At 42.0% G+C, this 22,999-nt stretch overlaps 2 protein-coding genes across 3 annotated transcripts in view; both read right to left on the bottom strand.

Annotated features, from left to right (window-relative positions):
- The window catches only part of galnt1 (UDP-N-acetyl-alpha-D-galactosamine:polypeptide N-acetylgalactosaminyltransferase 1), a 34,224-nt gene extending 21,813 nt beyond the window's left edge, over positions 1-12,411 (bottom strand). The window contains exons 1-2 of one of the 2 annotated variants that reach the window (XM_034553310.1): positions 12,263-12,411; positions 11,935-12,105 (exon numbers count right to left, since the gene is read on the bottom strand). The gene's annotated coding sequence lies outside the window, so the exon portion shown is untranslated. Of the gene's footprint in view, positions 1-11,934 lie in introns of both variants that reach the window. The other variant, XM_034553309.1, reaches the window with a different exon arrangement.
- A 5,480-nt stretch (positions 12,412-17,891) lies between these two features.
- On the bottom strand, positions 17,892-19,492 carry ino80c (INO80 complex subunit C). The gene is made up of 5 exons (XM_034553572.1): positions 19,212-19,492; positions 18,755-18,871; positions 18,548-18,659; positions 18,296-18,363; positions 17,892-18,195 (listed from the first exon to the last, which is right to left on the bottom strand). The coding sequence occupies exons 1-5, from the start codon at positions 19,389-19,391 to the stop codon at positions 18,064-18,066; spliced, it is 609 nt and encodes a 202-aa protein (XP_034409463.1). The 5' UTR covers positions 19,392-19,492; the 3' UTR covers positions 17,892-18,063.
- Between the last annotated feature and the right edge of the window lie 3,507 nt (positions 19,493-22,999).

The following is a 22,999-nucleotide window of genomic DNA, read 5'->3' as shown; positions in this document are numbered from 1 at the left end:
AGGGAGCTATTTGTGTGATTTATTGGCCTGTTCTCCACCAGTTGGGGGGGGGGGCGGTCTTCCAACATAACTGTTCCCTTATTAAATGTAAACCCTGACCTCAGTCCTTTGAAAACACAAAAGGGTAGTTGTGATATACTGCTGCTGTAAGACAGTCCTGATTTCATACACACACACACACACACACAGATATGCTGGCGTACAACACAGTCACACACACCTAGTACGTCAAGATGCCATCATGCCTCAGTGGTGAGGCGGGCAGATGGACACTTAGTCAGATGTGTTGTACAGAGCAAGTGAGCAGAGATGGGCCTGTCCAAACAGTGAGCTGTGCCAGTGGAACATGACCATATTTAAGACAGCACTGCACTAACACAAGCATCCTGGTTCTTGGTTCACCGTGTTGGTCACGTTACCGTTCAAGCTTTTATTGTAAAAACATCAGTCCAACACTATGACATGGGCACTATTTTTACTATAAGAGTTGTCTTTTCCGTCTCAACACACCCATTCTCTGTAGGAAGACACCGATTCAATCAGTCAGACTGAGAGCCAATACTGACCATGAAGGTGTCGATCAGATGTGAGCAATCCACAGAGATTTGCTGCACTGAACTTACTTTTGTGCATTAAGCCTTCATGTCAGGATCTGGTCACGTGTTGCTACATTATGGTTATACAATCTAATAAACTGTCCGGAAGTGTATAATACAAAATGCACAAAAAAGAATGTCTGTGTATGAATGTCTACAGTTAGTTAAGACCCTTGAAGAGCTTTATATTTTACATTTGGGAAAAGAGATCACTGGACCTGTGTTCTGTCATCATTTGGCAGATATTCCAAGTTTTTAAGTTCATCCCAAATTCTCTGTTTCACATATTCACCATCCCTCTTTTTTATACATCGCATTGCTTCTCTTTGGTCCAGCAGTGACCAGCTGAGAACCCAGAGCACACACAAGGCAGCCAAATAGCTTGGTCGTCATCATCCCACCCTCTCTCCGACACTCCCAGTTATTAATCCACAAAGCCTGTTTTTTCTCCAGCGCAGGCTTCTTTCCATCCAGTCTGGGTTGACATAATTCCTGCTGTAAATCCAAAAGACCAGTGGCTGAGGCAGACTATGAAACAGAGGTGAGGAGGAGCTCATGGGTGGAGTGATGATGAAATCTTTGCGAGCAAGCACAAGTTCTCTTTTAGCAAGCAGGAATCACTTAACACACACACATCATGCGGTTAATCCACGTCTGCACCCACATAACACCCTGCAAACTAAAGTTGGCATGCGAAAGCTTTGAGGCCCCTGAGGCTTCAAAGCAGGACTGGAGCCAAACAAGGTTCAGGAGGTCTGAAACAACCTTTGTACTGGAGAAGTTAGATGGTAGTGTGGGCTGAGCTCAAACTAAGTGACAGTCATATCAGTCATTCACCAAATCAGTCATTCACAATTCCCCAAGCTTAGCGTGAACCCAGCAACCAGCCAGCATTAAACTGTTCCGTGCTCTCTAAAGACTGCCGGAGAGAAGAGAAAAGAACGAAAGGCTTCTTAAAGACTGTGCGATAGCTTACTATGAGCATAAAGTGCACGTGCGTGTGTGTGTGTGTTTGGTTCCCAGCCAAGGTTTTTACATGTGTTACGTGACTCAGATTGTAGCGTATGTTGTAACAGAGGGAGTCCAAAGATGACATCTTTGGTCTTAGCAACAACAAACAGTGCTAATCCGGTGCCAACTGCGCCTCCTTCCAGCCGTCCCTTCGACCTCCTGCGCTGTCCAACGCCTTGTGTCTCCAGTGGTGTGGGAAAGGAAGAAACCGAGGGGCCCGCAGTACCTCATGCACGCACAAAACACCAAATCCATGCTAAATAGGGACAAGAGGAAAGGCAACAAAAGATGACAACAACAGTTGCACAGGGAACTGGAGCTGTAGCGCACTATTTCTGACAGCTTTGAAGGGGAAGCCCAAGGAGCAAAAACAGGAATGCCAGGAATAGAGCAAGGAGAAAATAGGTAAGAAGCAACTGGCTCAACTCCCCTGGACACGCCATCATGTCACACTTATCATGGAAGAAACTTGTCACACCACAGCCTGTTTTGCTTTCCATAATAAAGACGTGCTGTGGGAAATGGGGAGGGGGTGGGGGCTGTCACTTTCTAGATATAGTGCATGTACTCACAGAGGGGGGGCTGGGTAGGTACAGGAAGAAACAGAGACTGACGGACAGACAGAAAAGAACGGATGAAAGGAGTTTCACAGAGAGATCAGCTTCCTGTTTACGGTGAGTACAGTAGAGAGCACAATAAACTATGCAGCGGGTGGTGACACACACACACACACAGATAATTACACCCACACCCACACACACACACACCCACACACACACACACTGCCTTTAACTCTTTTAGATCTTATCTCTGGTCAACAAAATCATATTTCTTCGTATTTTTACATCAAAATCCAATCACATTTTCTTCCTGGAAAACAAAATAAGACATATGCGTAGGTAAGCTAGTACCAATCAATTTAAACCAATAATATCATGTCATCCACCCGTCAATCACTCTGCACCTTGAAGCGACTAGGGAGCTGTGTGTCGAGCCACAGTCCTCTGTCGCTCCATATCAAACTACATTAAGTCCTTCCGCTTTTCAGTGGTTCAATCAAAGGAAGGATTTGATTTAAATCCCTCTCTTAACTGTACAGTGCTCACACATTCTGTTTCACAAAGAAATACTCACAGTACAGAAGCTAAAGATGCTCTAACGCAGGAGGGTGCATGCCCACGGCTGCATGCTCAAAAGCTCCCGGCAATATTCCCAATCCAGGAGAGACTTCCGAGCAATTCTACACAGCATGTAATCTCCTCCGCCTCTGGTGTAGTGGCACAGTGTGGGATTAACACATTTTCTGTACAACAGAAGCTGGTATTTTATCTGCATTGAACTTTATTTTCCACGTGGCACTGAACAAAAAGCAGGTGAAACGTATCAGTCAAGATAATGTGACACAATTAGAAATATGGAGATCATATATAATATAATATATAATGGACCTGGCAAACTGAGTGTGCCGAGTCACAGCAAGTGGATAATATCTACAGCATCAGCCTGAAACAAAAAGGAAAAAAGTTGTTCTTTCACAGGAAAGAATGACACTGCTCAAACAGTGCTGTCCGTCATTGACACTCAGCAGCATCAAGTAACCTGCTGGTCTGTTTGCACACTCTGTCTTTATAACACTGCTGGACCCCTTCAAGTGGTTTTCTGTATGAGACTGTACGTCAAATAAAAGGACACTATAGCCTATTAGCTGCAGCAAAATGCACAATCAATCACAAGTGAAGTCTATACACACACACACACACACACACAAACTACTTAACCTCCAATAAGCTTTCATTTTGAGTTCTAAATGTTCAGCAATAACTTTGGCCTAATGACCGCAGGTGAAATCCACCATCTAGCTTTATTAAGACGTCGCACATATTTTAATCTAAACTTCTATCACTATAGAAGACCCCATTTAAATAACACTAGCTCAACACACACTTTTAGGTACGTTTGAATGTTTTTAACACGTTCAGCTCGGCACAAAGAAAAAAAGGCTAGAATGACTAGAATAGGCAAAGCTTTGTTTCAGGGTATGTGGAAATGCAAAAGTCAAATCTCAAGTGTAGGATGGCCCCTGCTTTACATGTTTTTACCTAGGCGAGTCCCCCTACAGTAAGTACAAAGCCCGTATCCGGCCGCTGTCTCTCCCTGAAGAGCTGCAGCCACACTGACCCACATCCCAGCCTCTGGTAGATTACTCCACCCACCCACACACACACACACACACACACACACACACACACACACACACACACACACACACACACACACACACACACACACACACACACACACACACACACACACACACACACACACACACACACACACACACACACACACACACACACACACACACACACACACACACACACACACACACACACACACACACACACACACACACACACACACACACACACACACACACACACACACACACACACACACACACACACACACACACACACACACACACACACACACACACACACACACACACACACACACACACACACACACACACACACACACACACACACACACACACACACACACACACACACACACACACACACACACACACACACACACACACACACACACACACACACACACACAAAACAATGGGCTAGTGTTGTGCAGTCAATCAGCCATGAGTTGATATGGCTATCAGTGTGACCGTGCCAGAACAACTCCACTCAAAGAGTCCTCAGACACACAAACACACAGACCCACACACATGCAAACAGACACTCAAGAGTAGCAGCCTGGTAGGAGATAAGCACTGGAGATGGATGGTTGCGTGTGTATGCGGGCCCAGAGGGGAGTGCTGTACCTTGGTCAGGCTGAGCCCGGGGCAGATAGCTCGCTCTGTCACACAACTAATGACGGAGCACCGAGCTGCAACCGCACAGCTGTCCTTTCTGCCCTCCTCTTGTTCTCTTCTTTCCTCAATATCGATACGTTATAGATACGTCCCTATTGTATACAAATTTAGCCAACTGTCATCTTTGCAACATTTAATGAACTAAAGAACGTTTAGAGCGCAGTCACACCTTTGATCTGAGAAAGTAAAAGCTACAGTCACATCACATACATAGTTACATAAATTACATCCAAACTGATTTGTAAGTCAGTAATTTTAGTAAAAACACAATTGATTTGGTTTTAGTCTTCACCAGTATTTACCTTCACTGGTGATGATGAAAGATGAAAGAGAGAGCGGAATATAAACACCAGTGTGACTCGACTTTAATAGTTTTTATCCAACTCCCATGTTGCCCTTGTTCATGGTTAAAGGGCAACATGACCTTATCAATTCAATAATGTTCAATTTCAATCCATTTCAAACAAACCCACAGTGCTGCTTTAAATTTGATTTGTGAAAAAAAAGCTCTTTTAGATTAGTCACATTTTTGAGCTTCTTTAACTTCTTTAACAAAACTCTTTGTAGTTTGTGCTTTATCTAATATTTTACTGAATTTTAATGTGAATGTGTGATCAGTTAACTCCCTCAATTCCTGCTTTTCAAAACACCATTACAGCTTTCATGTTCTTCACAGATATTTACTAAATGAAACAAGCAAGTCACGGATTGCTTGTTCATCCATTCGCTCACTTTTTTGCACCCATTTAGGGTTATTTTCAGATATAAAAAAAAGGCCAAGAATGTATTATCAATTTCTTAAAATGGTTGCCAATGGCAACCTCGTAGCTGTTCCTGTTGAGTCCAGTTGATCTTATCAAAACACACAAGTGTACATTGTTGGTCATCCAGCTGTCTGTTATCCATAGGTGTTTTTCTGCGTGATTAAAAATCCTTTAACCCCAATAAATAATACTTATTTCGTCCATCAGTGAATCATCGGTTTCTGATCACAGACAGTAATAATCAGCATCGTGCAAAACAACTGACTTCTTCTACAACAATGTTCTTCTTTCAACTGTGCATTGCTTTCTGCAGTAAAGGCCTCCATGTGAACGCACTGCGTGAACAAGGACCAATTAAGAACGCTCATCCAGGTACAAACAGGGCTTCTATCTTTAGGATGAAAGCAGTGATATCTGGGGAGTAAATGTCTATAAATCCTCGCTGGTCTTTCTGTGTCTATGGCAGCTTAATGACTAAGTGGTGAGCAGTATTACCTCACAGCAAGAGGGTTCTGGGTTTAAACTCTACTACTACCTTACTACTAGGGATGAGTGGTGGTGACAGCTCCCCTCTTACAGTTCGGCACGATTGTGGACCGTGGATTAATTACACAGTTTAGCGTCAACAATGACAGTGATCAATAACATTTTACTGCCAATATTCAGTCAAATATGCGATCAGGACATTGGCATTTATGCTTTTCTAGTCGCCGATCTCTGATGTTACATTGTAAACAACTAATCTGTGTTTAAATTGTCAGGAGCAGAACGAAGGTTCTGTTTGGTGACATTATGATGCGTTCATAGTCTGTTCAGTGACAATTAATACTGAACAAAAAGTCAATTATAACATTATCATGATATGTTCAAATGTAATCTCTAAAAATGCATTTGAAGATGTGTTCCCATTAATATAAAATAGACATTAGGGATGAATTACAAGAGGTTTAAAATCCTAACACCCATCATTAAAACTACTAATGACAAGGTTCAATAAAATACAATCTTCAATCAATTTCCTTATCATTTGAATTGTGTGTTTTTATGAAGAAAAAAACACTATACATTACTATATAACCAAATATAAATCCGTGACTGACCCGTGATCCGAACCGTGAGTTTTATGTTCCGTTGCACCACTAGTGACAGCCATGTGACAATAGGCAGGTCTCCCACCATTGTCCTTGACCAAGGCACTGGCTTCAGAACTGGACTTTATCCCCCGTGCACGGTGGCTGCCTGCCGCTCATAAACAATATGGTTGGGTCACATGCAGAGGGCAAATATCCCCATAGAGATCAATAAATGTAAACTTAGCCAGGCCACCGTACAGACCAAAAATACCCTTCCTTTAAATTGACAGCATAAAGAACTATTCTTTTTATTCTTTAACAACATTCAAGTCTTACAAAACAAACAGGCCCACATGTGCCATGAGTACCTTGTAAAGCGCTATACAAATAAAATGTATTATTATTATTATTATAACTATAACATGCTGAATAAAGAAGCCAACACACAATCACAAACAGTGTCAAACACGTTAAAAAGGCACACAAACAATTATTTCAGGCTGGAGTGAGCGGAGACATCTGTGTCCAAGTGTGTGACACACAACTGTTTCTCTATGAGTCAGCAGAAATTGGACATATTACACTTCCTCCTATGGCGGGTGTGAAGGGGGGGGATGGGTATGGAGAAATCCCGTTGCCATGGAAACTATGTATTTTCCTGTCGGGTCATATCGGAGTGAAACAGATGCTGAGAGCAACATACAGAGGTATGATCAGTGTACTCCTACAAAGAAGGGAATTGTTGGAGCTAAGCTGAACACACAGCGTATAGGGTTACTCAATCCTACACGGCTGAGCGGTCCTTTTTATTTTACTCTGCTCGGATGTTCAAGGTGCCTGTGAAAGCTCCGTACTATCCAAGCACAGGATCTCTTTATGAAGTCAACCACGTAATAGGATGACTGGAGGAACTAAGTCAAAGGCCGCTGTGCTTGCAACCACAAGTCAATTACAAATTGCAGATTGAATTGGATTTTGTTCATGCTTTTGTCCAGATGTAAAAGGAGCATGGAAATATAGGATTTGGGTCTTATCCTGTTAACGCAAATGAAAGTAGGGAACACCAACATCCACGTCCTTTATGCGCATTGAAATCAGTTTTGTTTTTCCCAACAAAAACTGATATCCTGAGATGCCAAAACATGCACGTTGATCATTCTAAAAAGGGTGTAATGCTTCTATCCCGTTGTCAATTACAACATGAAGCATGTTGTCGCTCCTTGAAGGGAACTCATTAATTTGCTGGAATGTAGATCATTCGCAGGTTGAGACTTGCGTCTTCAAAATATTTATTTATTCCGATACACAACCAGTGGTGGAACAAAATGGGTTCAGATTATGCCCCAGAATGAAAAGGATTTACAACATTATCCAACAGTCTGATAATCACTTCATCTAAAAGCAGCAGCTTCTATTTGTATTGGAAGGAAGTAGTTAAAAGTGATCTCAGCCATATTTTGTCTTGTACTATGCTCACTGTCTATGTATTACCCCATGATGTCACCTGGATTTAACAATGCAGGGACATAGCAAGCACACTGAGAACAGAAATAGATCACTAATTCCTTGTCAGAGGAGAACCAAATTCAGAAAAAATAAACCACTACTGAATACTGGGCTAAATCCTATTTCCTTATCATTAAGCCAGCAGAAACACTGAGTCCATCCAGCTGAGACACACTGTGTGACAGGCTCTGAATCATCTGTAGAGGCTCTATGCAGTCTAAACATACTGCGCCATAGCTTAGGCATGCTGATCATTTAGCCTTCACAGCTTTACAGTATTTCAGTTTCCAGCAAAGCTGTTTATAAGGAGTACAGTGAACAGGAAGGGTGGTTGGGGGGGGGGGGGGGGGGGGGGGCTGTTATCTCAATGAATGAAAGAACACCAAAGATCACTTTCGGTCTGCATGTAAACACACACACCAACAAACAATGCATACACCTCCACTGAACACACAACTATGGTTTCATGCGTTTGTGTTGGCCTTTAGTTGGTTGCAGCCTGAGACGGAGAAGGGAGCTGGCAAGACTCCCTGGTGGCACAGGCTGACCCACTTCAGTGCAACTCTATCTCTAATGTGACCCGCTGGAAAGCCAGAGGACACACACACACACACACACACACACACACACACACACACACACACACACACACACACACACACACACACACACACACACACACACACACACACACACACACACACACACACACACACACACACACACACACACACACACACACACACACACACACACACACACACACACACACACACACACACACACACGAGGAGCGAGAGGCAGAACTACTAAATGCTGCCATCGCTATCTCACTCTCTTTCTCATCCCCCTCTGTTTTCTGTTTCTCTCACTGTGTCTGAAGTTTAACTATTTAGTTCTCTGCTATCTGATCCGGCTAAACTAGATATCAACATCCGGAGTGAGTTACTGGAAGGTCTACATAAAATCTAGGCTGCCAGTTTCGAGTAGAAAAAGCAATATAATCCTCCTGAAGACGGGATAAACAATCAAACAATAATAAATGGGGCCTACAAATATAAATCATCAAGTTCGACCAACATGTCGTCCTCGATCTCTCTAACCCCCACAGTTCCTGTCACTCGCAACTAACTCCTCTCTAATAAAGGCTAAAAATCACCACCAAAATAAAATGACGTCAAGGTACACATGAAATAGCTAATATCTGTGCTCCTATGAGACAACATTATTAAAAACAAAACCCAGTGAACAAAACTCTGTAATCAGACATCTTACTGACAGCTGATGTGTGTGTAAGGTCTCCTTGTGAGAGGGGGATTTGATTAAAAAGACAACTTTGAAGTAAACAAAGTTAAACTGACATTGCGCCGGCTAGATTAGATAACAGAAGAGGTGTCGCTACGCTATCTCGTCTCTCTATGACATGTTTATTAATTAATTTACATTTTCAAGTAGATTTCAAGGTCACTACTTTTTAAGTCTGGTTGCATTTTGTTCTGCAAGTAACTTATATTTTCATGATCAATAAATCTGTCACTATAATAATTGTATGGTCTACAACACATTTTGTGATTTGTCTGACCAACACAAATGCTCAAAAGTATTTAATTTGACGCGAAGAGAAAGGTTGATCATTTATTACAAACTGGTCTTGGAGTTTGCCAATTTTGCTTCATAAATTATGAAACTATTTACTCCTCCTCTGTTGTCCATTAACACATTGAGCTGACCAATTCAAGTGTTTCATCACTAGTTTTTTAACCACTACGTATTTGCTTCACATGCCTGTCTCAAGACGTGAGCATGTTGCAGGTTATCAGATGAGCTAAACAACAGAACAAAAAGTGGAACTGCAAATAATTCAGCTCACAGATATTTTCCGTGCTTTTCAATTAAAAACATTAACCAGGCAGCCACTCAGACAAGCACATTGCTCTGCTGCTAATGTCAGGTCTCAGTGGCTGTGCAGGCAGAGGATTGATGATTCACTGTCTATTTATGTAAGCAATGACAACCAAGGTGAAGTTTTTGGGGGACAGACAAGCTGGTATATGAGCTCCTCTTGCATGCTGCGTGCCGAGTGTGTGTACATGCATGTGTCTGTATGTGTGTGTTTGCATGAATGTCTGATCCGGCCAGAGTCTGTAAGGAGGAACAATGGCATTCCTGTGCTTGGAGCTCCAGGTGGCTGTGGAAACCCAATCCCAAACCAAGCCTAGCTGGCACACAGAGTGCCGGGAACGCAGTATGCCTTGGCCTCCCTCCGGAGAAATGGGCCAGAATAGAGCTATTGTTCGGAGCAATAAATGCACCACAGCCAGCCTCTATGACAAGCACATCCACTCACAAATACCAATGCACACCAACAGAGTGGACATCAGAGACTTTCACTTTTAATTAAATATACTGAGCAGCAAAATCAAGGGAAAATCTAAAAAGGTCTACGAACTTCACACCAGGATTACAAACACTGAACAAAATGTTTAACTCTTGGCTGTGATTGTTCACATGCTTTATAATTGAGAGTTCTGTACACATCACACACACACACAATATAGATGTTGATGGCCCTCATTGATATCACTCATGTCTTACTCAGAGAGCACAGGTTATCAAGGTCATTATCCAAATACTTGCCTCTAATTAAATCTATGTTCAGAAGATTGGCTTAAATGTTCCTAATTTGCAAAACTCTCAAATCCGCACTCACAAGTATGGGAGAGTGGGACCCATACACAACAGCTGGCACATCTGCTGGGGCCTGAACACACAGTCAACACACACAGGGCAGGAAACGCATCATGTCGACTGCACAGCCTTGAAATGAGGAACATGATTCATTTCCTTTCAATGCTGGACAGTCATGCCTCAACACAGGGCCGGAGTTTAGGCAAGCTCCTGGCATGACACACATACAACCCAAATCAGAGAAGAAAATGTCTGCGCTGAGAACTTGCAATCGCATGTACTGTATGCATATCTCTCTCTCTCTCTCTCTCTCTCTCTGATTCATTTAGTTGGTTCCCTGTCAATCCAACGTCTTCATCTGCTCTGCAACTGCAGTCTTGCAGGACTGAGGCAGTGAATCCCTTTCTTCTTATCTCTTGAGATAATTACAGCATAGTATGCTCGCTCATTCTCACCCGGTTTCATTCACTCAATGAGTCTCTTTTGTGTGTTACCCACACACGCCATGGCCCCGCATGCTTCAACCAAACCATATAAAAAGAGGAATCTTACTGATTGAATTACATGAAATGTGATTAAACTCTGTTCAACAGAGGAGGAGGGCCCCTCGCAATCTGCAGCCCAACAAAGAACCAAAGCGGTTCGATATGGCCACTAGTTATTTACCTCCTATATGCATCAAGCTACGCTAAATCATCTGACCTCTATCAGGACGCAGGAGACACAACAAGCACCAAAGCAGGGGTTCAATTCCGGGTGTCCAGCTCATTTCTCCGGGCTGCGATGCACCACTGAAGCTCAGGACCGTTCAGAGATACACGGGGACACGTCGACCAGAGAGAGTGCATACACTGTGGTCACCATTATGCCCAACTTTAAAACATGGACTGCTCTTTTTGTTGTACTTTATTTTTATGTGCAGACTAACATCCTGGTGGACCAGGCAGGCCGTCTCACTTCGTCATTTGTATAAACCGTTAGCAAAGCTCGCCGCAGTTAAATGCGGCAGTGTGAAGATAACACACACATGGAAGACAGTGAAGAGCAGACGCTCGCACGCGACGGCTACAAAAAAAAGAAAGAAGAAGAAGAAGTGAGAATTGTATATTATCAACAGAGCCGGCGGTCTTTGATTCAACACCCTCCCCGGGCCGGGAGGCTCCTCTCCCGGCTAACGGGCGGGGAAGTAACGTGCAATGTGTGTATAACGGCGAGTCGCATCACATCCTCGTTGCTTGGCTGCTTCTGTCAACAAGAAGCCTCTCTGCCACAGCGCCCGCTGCTGCTGCTGCTACATAACGTCACAAAACAAGCCCCCGTGTCTGACAGTTCGTCCGGGTTAAAAAAACAAGTAACGGGGCGTTGTTTTACACACATAGCTACGTAAACCGTTCGCTTACCCGTGGCGGCGTGGCGACTCGATACGACCGCCGAGGCTCCAAAGCTCCGAGGCAGAGACACGGGCGATACGGTGCAAAGTATCACAGCTAAGTTAGCTTAGCTTAGCGAGCTAAAGATGAGGGTGGGAGGGGGGGGGGGAGTGTGGTCCTCTCCGTGTCGTCGAGACAAACCTAAAACAAAAAATACAAAAATTAAAAAAGCCGGGGGTGAGCGGTTTCTCGCGGTGAACGCGAGCTACAAGAGCCGGTCCAGCGTTAAACGGCGGAAAAAGAGGAGACATCCATTTGGAAAGAGCGTGGATGTTATCAGGGTTCAGCCGGTACTAACGCTATGCGGCGAGGTCTCTCTCTCTCTCGCTCTCTCTCTCGCTCTGCGGGCGGACGTGCTGACTTTCCCCGGGTCTGTGTGACTGAGGACTGGAGCTACGCTGCTGATGTGCGGAGCGACCAGAGGCAGCATCACTGCTCATCCCTCCCTTCACGACCTCAACCCGGAAGAAATACCACATCTGATCTGATCCTCTTTGATATTGTCTGAAAATGTTACAACTGTATCCAAACGATCATGCGTTGTTTGGTTCATTATAATGAATAGTAATTATATAACGTTTTAATGAAAAGCTGTACAAAAGGAGGATGGTGCAGCCTGAATTGCATCAGTAACATGGTGTCATTTACCTTTTTCATGAGAAGGCAGTATAAGTATTTGTAAGGACCTCAATGGTATTGTATCACTAGTGACTAAAATACCTAATTCTTCTTGAAAAAAGATATTTAACAGCAGCATGTTGACTCACAGGGAAGCTGGTGCTTCTCATGCAGAAAACAGGAATTTCGTGTGTGTGTCGACTTAAAGGAACGGCGTGTGAGATTTAGTGCCATCTAGTGGTAAAGTTTCAGATAGCAAGCAACAAGATGACCCTCCGCTCACCCCTCCCTTTCCAAGTGTGTCATATAACATGGTGGCCCTTGGGTGAGAGAGGTCTCTTTATTTTATTGCCGCATGGAGCTACTCTTCTCACCCCGCCAGTCTTTTTCGTCACTAAATAACATATATTGTAACAGGATTATAAGTTATTTGTAATATCAATATAACTGGATATATTATCTAGAGCAGCAACAGTTAGGTTCACAACAGCAATGTCTCTAAAGTCATTAATATCTCACTGGAAACTAATCTAAAATGTCCACAAAAATAAATAACATCCCTGAGTGAAATTGATAAATTATAATAATCAATAATGAAGAAAGCAGACATCAGATAGTATCAGTCATTCACCCTGTCCACTTTTCCATGCTTTGTCTCAAGAAGAAAGAACAAACTAAGCAAAACAGTCACAGACAGACAGCTTCTTTTTCAGTATTGTAAAATCTTGCTTTTGGCCGATCCTGCATGTGGTTCTTGTTTAATCCACATTGCAGGGTGGATTAAATTAGGTTACATATTCATACTGGTTAAACAGATGTATTGATTCAAGATATTGGCATTTTACTGCATGGCGTTGTGTGTCTACGTGTTTGTGTGGTTGGGGCACCTCAGCCCGGCAGAGAGAGACGCTTGCTTTAGAGTGATATTAAAATATACCAAAACATTCAATGGTACCACTAAAAAGTACCAGTAACGTTGAAGTGTATCAACAATCAATTATTTAGCACAGGGTCACGTTTAATACCAGGTTTTGGTAGCCATCTGTAGTTTTTAGTAATGCAAAAACGTGAACAACGTGTTCATTAGTGTTTGTCCGTTCTGGTCTAAATGGCTTTTCTAAGCTAAACAAAACACAATGATTCTTAGTTTCATTATACACTAATCAAACCTAGTTTTGCATATTGTATTCCATTTCTGCCATTTAATCCCCCTAATTATTACACACTGTTCCTTTAAGGATGTTGAAACCTCTATTTTTAACTGAAAAAGAAAACAGCACGAAACTGAAACGTTCCGTCCCTCCTTTTTTCTACTAGTTTTGTAGAAGTTGTGGAGTCTGTCATAGACTGAAAAGACACTGGATACAAAAAGTGGCAAACCAACCATCATATCTCCTGAATATCTCAGTCTGAATCAATCAAATTGCTTCATGTCCCCAAAGTCTTTAGATCGTACAATGTAGTTTCATACCTGAATTAGTTGGTAAACTTCGACATTGATTAAAAAAAGAATCATAATTTGACTGTTAACAATAGGCATATCTGTCCAACAAAAAGACAAAAGCATGTTTCTTGCCTTTTTGTTCCAGGTTAGGTTTATGAAATATATCCATGTGTTGGAATATGTACACATAAACTATAAATCACTCCAGGGTATGGTGGGCAGCTCTAATGGGTCAGTATGACAGAGGGCCATAACATTCCCCTGTTTTTATGGGCCACTGCTAGCAAACAATCCAATAAGACATCAAGTGAAGATACATGTGTTGTATATTTCTATATACTGAGGATACATTTGAGCTGGAAAAGTAGAGAAAAAAAAATTGACTCCTCTTTTCCACCACAAGGAAGTGGGGAACTGTTTATGGGATACTCTGTTAGAAGACACTATAAATACAGTAGGATGTCAACAATATTGCTCACTATTATGTCTTCCATCAGGGGAGTGTTTAAATGTCTTCACTGTAGGCATAACCTTTTTTTCCTCACAACTTATTACAGAATAAGAGAAGCCTGACTCAGTGAGTTCATTTTCTTCAGTTGATACCAATTTATTGGCCGCTCATTCACAAAGATGGTCAATTCTCTTCTTGATTTGCAATTAATTGCTGGGTGTAATTATGTGAAAGATTCACGGTGGTCAGCATATGGTGTGCAAGATGTGGTGTCAGTCCAGTTTTTCAGAGTTACACATTCAAATTGATTTTTTGTTGTCAGCATTGCTGCCAAACTCCTGTTGCACATAATGAAATCAGAGAGGAGTCTTGTTTTTATGACTCAAAGTTCTACCTGCACATGCAGAATACACTCTGCTTCGACGGGATGAGATGCGAACACTTCTAGGTCAGGTCATGCAGAAGATATTCAGGAAGCGAGTCAGCAGTCAGTGATTAAATATGTGATACACACATCCTATTTGCATTCTCCCACGACAAGCTTGCCATCTTGTATAACTCATTATCTGCAAAAGGTTCTCACCACCGTGTTCTTTGTTGTCTGTAATTGTATCTTTCACTTGGAAGAGGAAATCTACTCTCAGCTACTTTTGGAATGCAGCAAATCCATTTTAATGCGGGGCACGCCTTCATTTATAAAAGCAATTTGATTTCTGTTATTCTTTAGAAATACATATTGGCCACATCCTTTGTATAATAGCAGGATAAACTTTAAAAAAAAGATCAGTCTTGCTCAGCAATCTTACTATTGATAACTGTTTTTGTCGTGAAATATACAGTTTGCAGTCCTCAGTGAACTCTTTCCATGCTTACTAATACAGAATAGTACATTACATTACAGTACTTGTCATTTAGTACAATAAGAAAAGTAAAAAGAAGCCTGTAGTGAACCTTTTCTAATGTAAATGTTCTGCAATTCACCACTCACACACATGTATATCCTTTCTGTACAAATGTCATCAAACTAGGATCTGTCTACACATGCATGCAGGCACACACGTGAGAGCCATCCATCCCCATTACAAACATTGACACATATCCAGCACCAGTCAATGGCCTGCTGACAGGGGTCAATACGTTGGGCTTGCGGCTGCGTATGTTTGGCTTGCATACCACCCAGAGTCACTAGAGCAGAAAACTCCACTATCTCGCTTACATAATCACATTTTAAATGACATCCCGAGCAGCATGTTTGCATACACGTATGTGTGTGTGTCAATTAGAAAATCAACTTCATGATGAAAATAAACGCTTTTGCTACAGCTATTTGTAGTTTAGAGAGGACCGCAGTCCGCTTACAGCAATACAAAACAGTTCCCCTCGTTTGACAGCTCTTGGTGGCACCCAGGTGTGTTTACACTGTGAGCTCGAGCGCAGCTGCTGCAAAATCACAGACTCTGATGTTGCTGGTTCCAGCAACTTTGATGTTGCTGGTTCCAGCATGCTGCTCTGGCCTGCTGTCTGCCTGATATAGTAAGTGATGTGTTCATAAGGAATGGGGCGCGCAAGTCCAATGCCCCGGAGTTACAACTCATAGTTTAACTTCACCCATAAGACATTCATATCAGTTTACAATTGAGCTTGAGCAGTCTCTAGATATACCTTATTCATGTCGCCATGGCAGCAGCAGTGTGCCAGCACTGAAAAATGAATGAGACATTTGAGAGACCTTCCTCTAAATCAGCTGTTCCCCTGTGAGTGTGGGCCCTTTATTCACCATAAGACAGGACAAGGGCAGCAAACAAGCGGGGAGGCTTCTCCGTGTGTGTCTAAAATACACATCCACACATCCACACATACTATATCACACCAGCATCCCTCAGTTCATCAAGGTCTGTGCAGCAGCTCAGGGGGCACTGCGTTGAATTATGATGTGGGAGATCCTTTGTGTGGAGATGTCTGGATGCTGACAGCTCCTTCCCTGGTGGGCCAGCAAAGACTGATGGATATGCTAGAGGCACTTTCCCCTCAAATATGTTTGTGCGAAACTCTGTGACTGAACGACAAGAGAATAACCATGTGCATCCCAAGGCATGGCGTCCTGCTCTAATCAACCAGAAGATTACCAGAGGCCACCTCATCCTGCAGTGTAATGCTGACAGGTACGCTTGTGAAGTTTTACCTGAAATAATTTATAGATCCCTGGAAGGAAAAGTTGTTCACACTCTTTCACAGGTCAGGTCAAAGGAAGGGATTTTGTTTGCCGTTATAGCTATATTCAAACAGGACTTTCATGTAAACCAAACAGTGTTTTACAACGATGCTTCCCAAATTGGGGGTTGCACAATTATTACTGGTACAAAAAATAATGTTTCGTTACTCAATTTCAGATCCCTTTTTTCTGACAATTTTCTAAACCTGTCTTATTTTTTATGAAGTACTGGATAGTACTTTAATTGCTTCAGGCCTCTGTCACCTTCAGATTTAGTTGAAACAATCTAAGTTAAGAGTAGAAAATCGCTCTTCGGTTAAAGAAGCTGCTCATGTGCATGTCAAGAGGGGTAACAGTGTGTGCGTGCATTTAGGGATAATCAGATAAATAACGATTGTTCCTGACAGCCGGTCATAGTCATGTCACTAAAACACTGTGACCTTTTACAGGAAGGTTAGCAGCTTTATCATTTGGGTTCATTGCGGAGCTAAAAAAAAAAGTGTTTACCCATTATGTGATCAATAAGATCCGTTTGCACATGTTGCCTCCAGCTTTCTGCATGCAGAGCCTCCCATAAAACACACGGCGGTAGCAGCACTCCACTAGGCGTACTAGTTACTGTAATATCAATATTAATAAAAGGTTGTCCTTTGTATATCATTGAGATGAAACTAATTTCACCTGGGAAAATGTGTATTTGTGGAAAAGATGCATACAAGAAAAATAAATCAACATACAAATCAAATTAGCTTTAATGAGCTTCTTGTAAAAAGTATTAATCTGAAATGGACAAACTCTTTCAAACAGCTCTGCAAACATGTTTCATCTACAACTTCTCTTTAACCCAACCGGACTGAATTTTCACCACTGAAGACAGATATTCTACCACAAGAGGGGGGGGGGGGGGTACTGCATCCTTGCCAGTAATGCTATGTAGAGTAATTGAGAAACAACTGGATGTTCCCGGAGGAGCTCTCAAACTTCCACCCACCACGGTCCATAGGAGCACTTCATGGAAAAATATCATCCGGGATACTGGGAAATGTTTTATTTAAAAATATGCAAAATAAAACTCTATTGCTGACTCGAACGAATTACACTTTCTTACCCCTTTAGGAATAAAACAAGAAAGACTGACAATAAAACAATGAGCTATTGACAACATCAATACGCAAAGAACTTTTTTTTCAAAAGTAAAAACCTTTTGTTTCACAGTTGTCGCATTTATTTTGTCACGCAGTAACAATTCTGACTCGGGCCTTGTCCACATGCTGCCTGTGCTCTCAGCCCCCTGGTTGGCCCAACAGCTTCCTACACTGACACAAGTTCAGTTCTGGTTGGAACTGGTTTCAGGTTTCACGCCTTGCTCGGCTGTCAAGGTACGATGCACGTTGCCTTACGAAGTGCAAGGTAGCCAGTAACAACATCTGTGGGGAGGAGGCGGATGTAAGAGAACTCCTCAGAGGATGTGAAGCGCAGCTTTGTCTGAGGGTCTGTGTAGTTTGCCTGAGGGAAGACAAGAGTGTTCAGCATAAGCTTTACCCAAGACTTTAAAGTAATTGTGTTTATCGTACATTAAAAGGATTTCAGCAAAGTGATAACTCACAGGGAGTCCAGAGATGTCAGAGTATTTCTTAGTTGGCTTCAAGGAGGGAAGGGCGTCAATGCTGTAGTCTGTGAACTCAGCAAGACCTTAAAATGAACTACTGATTGGACATTTGTCAAATAAAGTCACTGAGATAGTAAAATGTACTTTTGTTTGAAAATAGTAAACAATTAATTTGGGCTTTGAGTTCAGAATATAGAAATGCAGCCTATTTCTTTGAGTTACAAAGTAATAAGAAAAATAAAAACTCACAGCTGGGATCATTGAGCTTCCAGGGTAAAGTCCGCTCCAAAGCCAGGATCTGTTTGAGGTTCTTCCAGGTCCTGTTCTTTTTACCTGCTGCTGCTCCACCGATCCCAGAATGCTGCAGAGATTCAGAGAGGAACACATGGGGGGGAATTGAAGGGAAAAGCCACAGAAGCAGATCAACTTCAAACCCAACTGGAAGCCGACATTCACCATAAACGCGGGGTCTTTGAACGGTGGAGGCTTTGCTGTGGACTCTGTGATGGTAGTAGGACCGCAGTCAGCTGTTCCCACTGGCTTCACCTCGGGCACCGACTCCACTGCTGCAATCTGACGAAACACAAAGACAACATCAGACACGCAGTGATCCCATTGGATTTGAAGCTACTTGTTTTACAGCTGCTGTGCACGTTAAAGACTACAGATGGCTTCACACGTGGACGTGTCCACACATGTGCTGTTACGGACCGCTACTTGTGACACAGCACATGCGTGTGAATAACAGGTAGTTTGACACGCTGCGCCTTTGTACACGGTGTATTTGTGATCTAGTTTATTAGTGCTTTTTGGCTGCCTTCAGATCTGAATCACCGTTATTCAGAGTAATATTCAGCAAGTAGGCTACATTACAGTTGGATGGGCGTCATCAGTACCACGACTGCTGCATTACCTGCGGCTGTGTGGTCGGTGGAGCGGTCATCTGGCTTTTCTTCTTCTTGCTAATGCAGCTTCCGGTGACCTGCTGAGCCGCAGAAACCGCCGGGCTAGCGGGACGTTTCTTCCCCCGGACAGGGGGCGAGCTGGCGGCTGCCGGCGGAGCCCGGACGGTCACGGGGCTCGGAGATGCCATTTGAGCAGAGCGGTGGGAATATACGACGTGAATGCAGATTTATCTCCAGATATCTAGCATTAGCCGCCCGACGTCCGCGTTGTAAACATCGCTACAACCGGATATGGAATTATTTCACTTCCTGTAATTTTGAAAATAAAATATAAATATATCTTTATTTACAAATATGACTATTTATTAACTGAAAATGTGTATTTAGTTAAATATAAATTCAATATTTTTTCTGTTTTGTTGTTCAGATACTACATTTGTATATAATATTATGAGACCATATTCAGCAAAATATAATACAAGCACAATAAAGACCATTAAAATGGAAAAAACTAAAACAAGGCCAAACTCATGTCCAAAAGAAAATCTAAAGGACATAATGTGTGCACTGATATTTGTTTGTTTAAAAGAAAAAGAGGGAGAACAGTCCTGCAGTTTTTTAGGGCCATCCTCATTTTCACCAAGCAGCCAAATAAAAGACTTTATTTTCGAGATTTGTATTCACAGTTTGTTCATGGTTTTCACAATGTGGTACCTCAAATAGAACAGCTGCTTTTCCAAAAAGAAATGTTGATATGTTTACAAAAGTGTTGATATTACTTGCGTCATTTGTATTGGAGTGTCGGAGCATGTGGATTCAAAAAGTTGACTTTCATTAAGTTGAAAAACCTTAACCAAAACCGTTAACATTTTTAAATCACAATATTCTTTTCAACTAGCATGTTACATATACATATACGTGTCTCGTGATTTGATGTGTCAACCACTGAACTTTTCAATTAAAACCATGAGCTATGAAATCAGGAAATCAGAGAACATGCATTATTTAAATTAACTGACGTGACTTGGTTATACGTTTATATTCTATTTTATATCACCTGAACCTGGAAGTATTTATGTTGTATTATTCAATGAGTACAATTATTTGTTAATAATTTGAGTTATTACATGTTCAATATTGTACTAGTGTGGTATTCATGGTATTTTAGAATTAATTAAAGTTAAACTGCACTCAATGATTTTAAATAGATGATTAAATAACCAGAAATGATGGATATTCATTATTCATATTCATTTATGCAATCAATTAACCTAAACTGTGCATTTATGCTTATGGGATGAAATCGGAGCTCCCGGACGAAACCCATGAATACATGGAGAGAATATTCAAACTCTACACAAAGAGAGAGAACCAAAGCATACCAAACTCCAGTCCTATGAAACCATCTGTGAATAAGTAGAAGACGTTGTGACCAATTCCCCCTCATGCTGCGGTGTAGACATCCACGTATCACCTCTGATTCACATGGCGCCTCCAGCAGCGTCTGTTCACCTGGCAGGGAGGAGGTCACCTGGAAGAAGTAGGGTGAACCCCCCCCAGCAACTCCCCCCAACCCTGCACAGGTGCCCAACCCAGCCAGTAAGAATGGATATCATACTTCACTGGCTTCCCGCCCACTAACACAAAATATTGTACATGTTTGTTCATATTTTCATGACTGCAAATTCCACAACATACGGTTAAATTCAGCCTATTTAATCACAGAGGGTTGACGTCTGATTCACTTTGGAAAAAGACATATACCCACCTCTTGAATCTTCTGTTAAATTCAGTAGCCTGCATGTATGTAAGCTATATGCAAATGCGACTGGGCCAAGTCTGCCTCTTAACAAGGCAAGAGTGTCCAACAGGACTAATTTCACACATGTCATATGTAAATGATTCCACACGGTCTAATTAGACAGCTGCATTTGATGTATGATTTGTTCTCCAACCAGAGCGAGGATGTGCCATTAATCACACATAACAGGCATCCAAGATCATTTTCATGGTACAATTTATGCTATTATTCACAAACGTAATGAATGAGAACCGATGTATTTCTCATGTTAATGACACCTATTAGGCAAAAAAACAAAAACAAAGGCAGTCATTGAGATCAGGGGCTCAAACATATTACATCTCCAGCCACTGAGCTATGAGTCCTTATCTGTTGAGGTGGGGAGATACACGTGACTAAATAATAACTCTTCAGCTTTTGCAATTCTTTATGCTTTATTCACATAATAATCATACAAATCGCCCAGTCTTTGTTTCCAATAAATCAGATATGTTACCAATAAAGAATAATAAGGTGCCTAGATCCCATTGATATACAAACATATTAGTATTTCTACTGATTCCAGCCTGGAAGTTACTTCTCTCAGCTCTGTACTTTGTTGAAGCTGATGAAGGCAGTATAGTTTATCTATGAGAGTCAGACCAGTGTGTCCATTCCTGCTGTGGCATCAAAACCTCAACATCGTGATTAATGAACAGTGCCAGGGCTTTCTGCTACCCAAGCACACAACCTGCGAGTGTGAGTGTGTGTGTGTCTCCAAACACATGTGTTTGTGTTTTTGTGTGTGTGTGTCTGTGTGTGTCCGTGCATGCGTGTGTGTGTGCGTGTGTGTGTGTGCGTGTGTGTGTATTTGGGACATATTTTCTGTTTGTCCAAGTATATAGTATAAAGTGGTAATATCAGTATGTCTTTTTGCGGATCAGGTTATGATTTAAGGAATGATTGTCAATATTAGAAGTCCTCAAGAGTGTGGCGATATAAATCTGTATGCCATGTATGTGTGTCTATGAATATTTAATATTTATTGAGTCTACGAACACTAGAAATACAGAGCAAAACGCCGTATGTGAGCTGTTTTTCACTCACTACGCAGCTACCAAATCCTGCAGGTGCACTTGTCTTTCTAGTCACACTTTGTCACCATCGGGGTGCGCCAGAGCTCTGCTTAATGTGCCATTCAACCTTTTCTTAGTGTAATTGTTGTCCCAGTCCCACAGTGAGTCAGTCAGGCCACAGAGTGTCCATTTCTGAGCAAAGGCTGAGATTTATCCACTTGGACTGTACCTTCTATGCATCAGCAGGTGAGTGAACAGGTGCTGACAATAGAATGAATCCGTATAATAAGCACTACTGTTATAGTTTAGCTGACAACATGACTACAAAGTGATATATTCTATCAACAATAAACTATAGTAGAAACATGAGCACACTGATTTATACAGGCTAATTTTGAATTGATGCAAATCTTTGTATGGAAACGGAAAAGGACATCAGCAATTTAGGACGACGGTTCAGTCCTATAATAACCATCATTATGAAATTGATTGTGCCGTGCATGAAATCTTCCTTTTGAAGGAGAAGTTTGCACCTGCTGCATTGCACAGAATGTGTGTTTTCAGAGGATGCACACACAGACTTAGCTGGAATCAACACGTCACCCTCCTGCATAGATTTTGTTTTCCAACGTAGCTGAACGTCTGTGGGCGAGTTTCTCCGACACTGAGATGCACTGTGCTCATTTAGGTCCTGTCTGCCCTCAGGCCTTTGTCACTGTCCCATTCTTTTGCAATGATGGAGATTGTATCTGTCCTGTATGATGCCCAAGGACAGTCATTATTTAGTTTATTTCACTTTCCAGAACATGTCTCCTGTGACATTGGACCTATTTACTTCATATTTACAGCAACAAAAGCATCATCATTTGATCAAGTCGAACTTCAGAGGTATTTAAGTCAGAAGAGACAAGCAAATGAAGAAAAGATCATTGTTTATTAT

The sequence above is a fragment of the Cyclopterus lumpus genome, chromosome 16 (assembly GCF_009769545.1).
Source record: "Cyclopterus lumpus isolate fCycLum1 chromosome 16, fCycLum1.pri, whole genome shotgun sequence".
NCBI lineage: Eukaryota > Metazoa > Chordata > Actinopteri > Perciformes > Cyclopteridae > Cyclopterus > Cyclopterus lumpus.
Note: the sequence above shows the minus strand (reverse complement) of the source record. Positions and strands in the feature narration are given on the sequence as shown.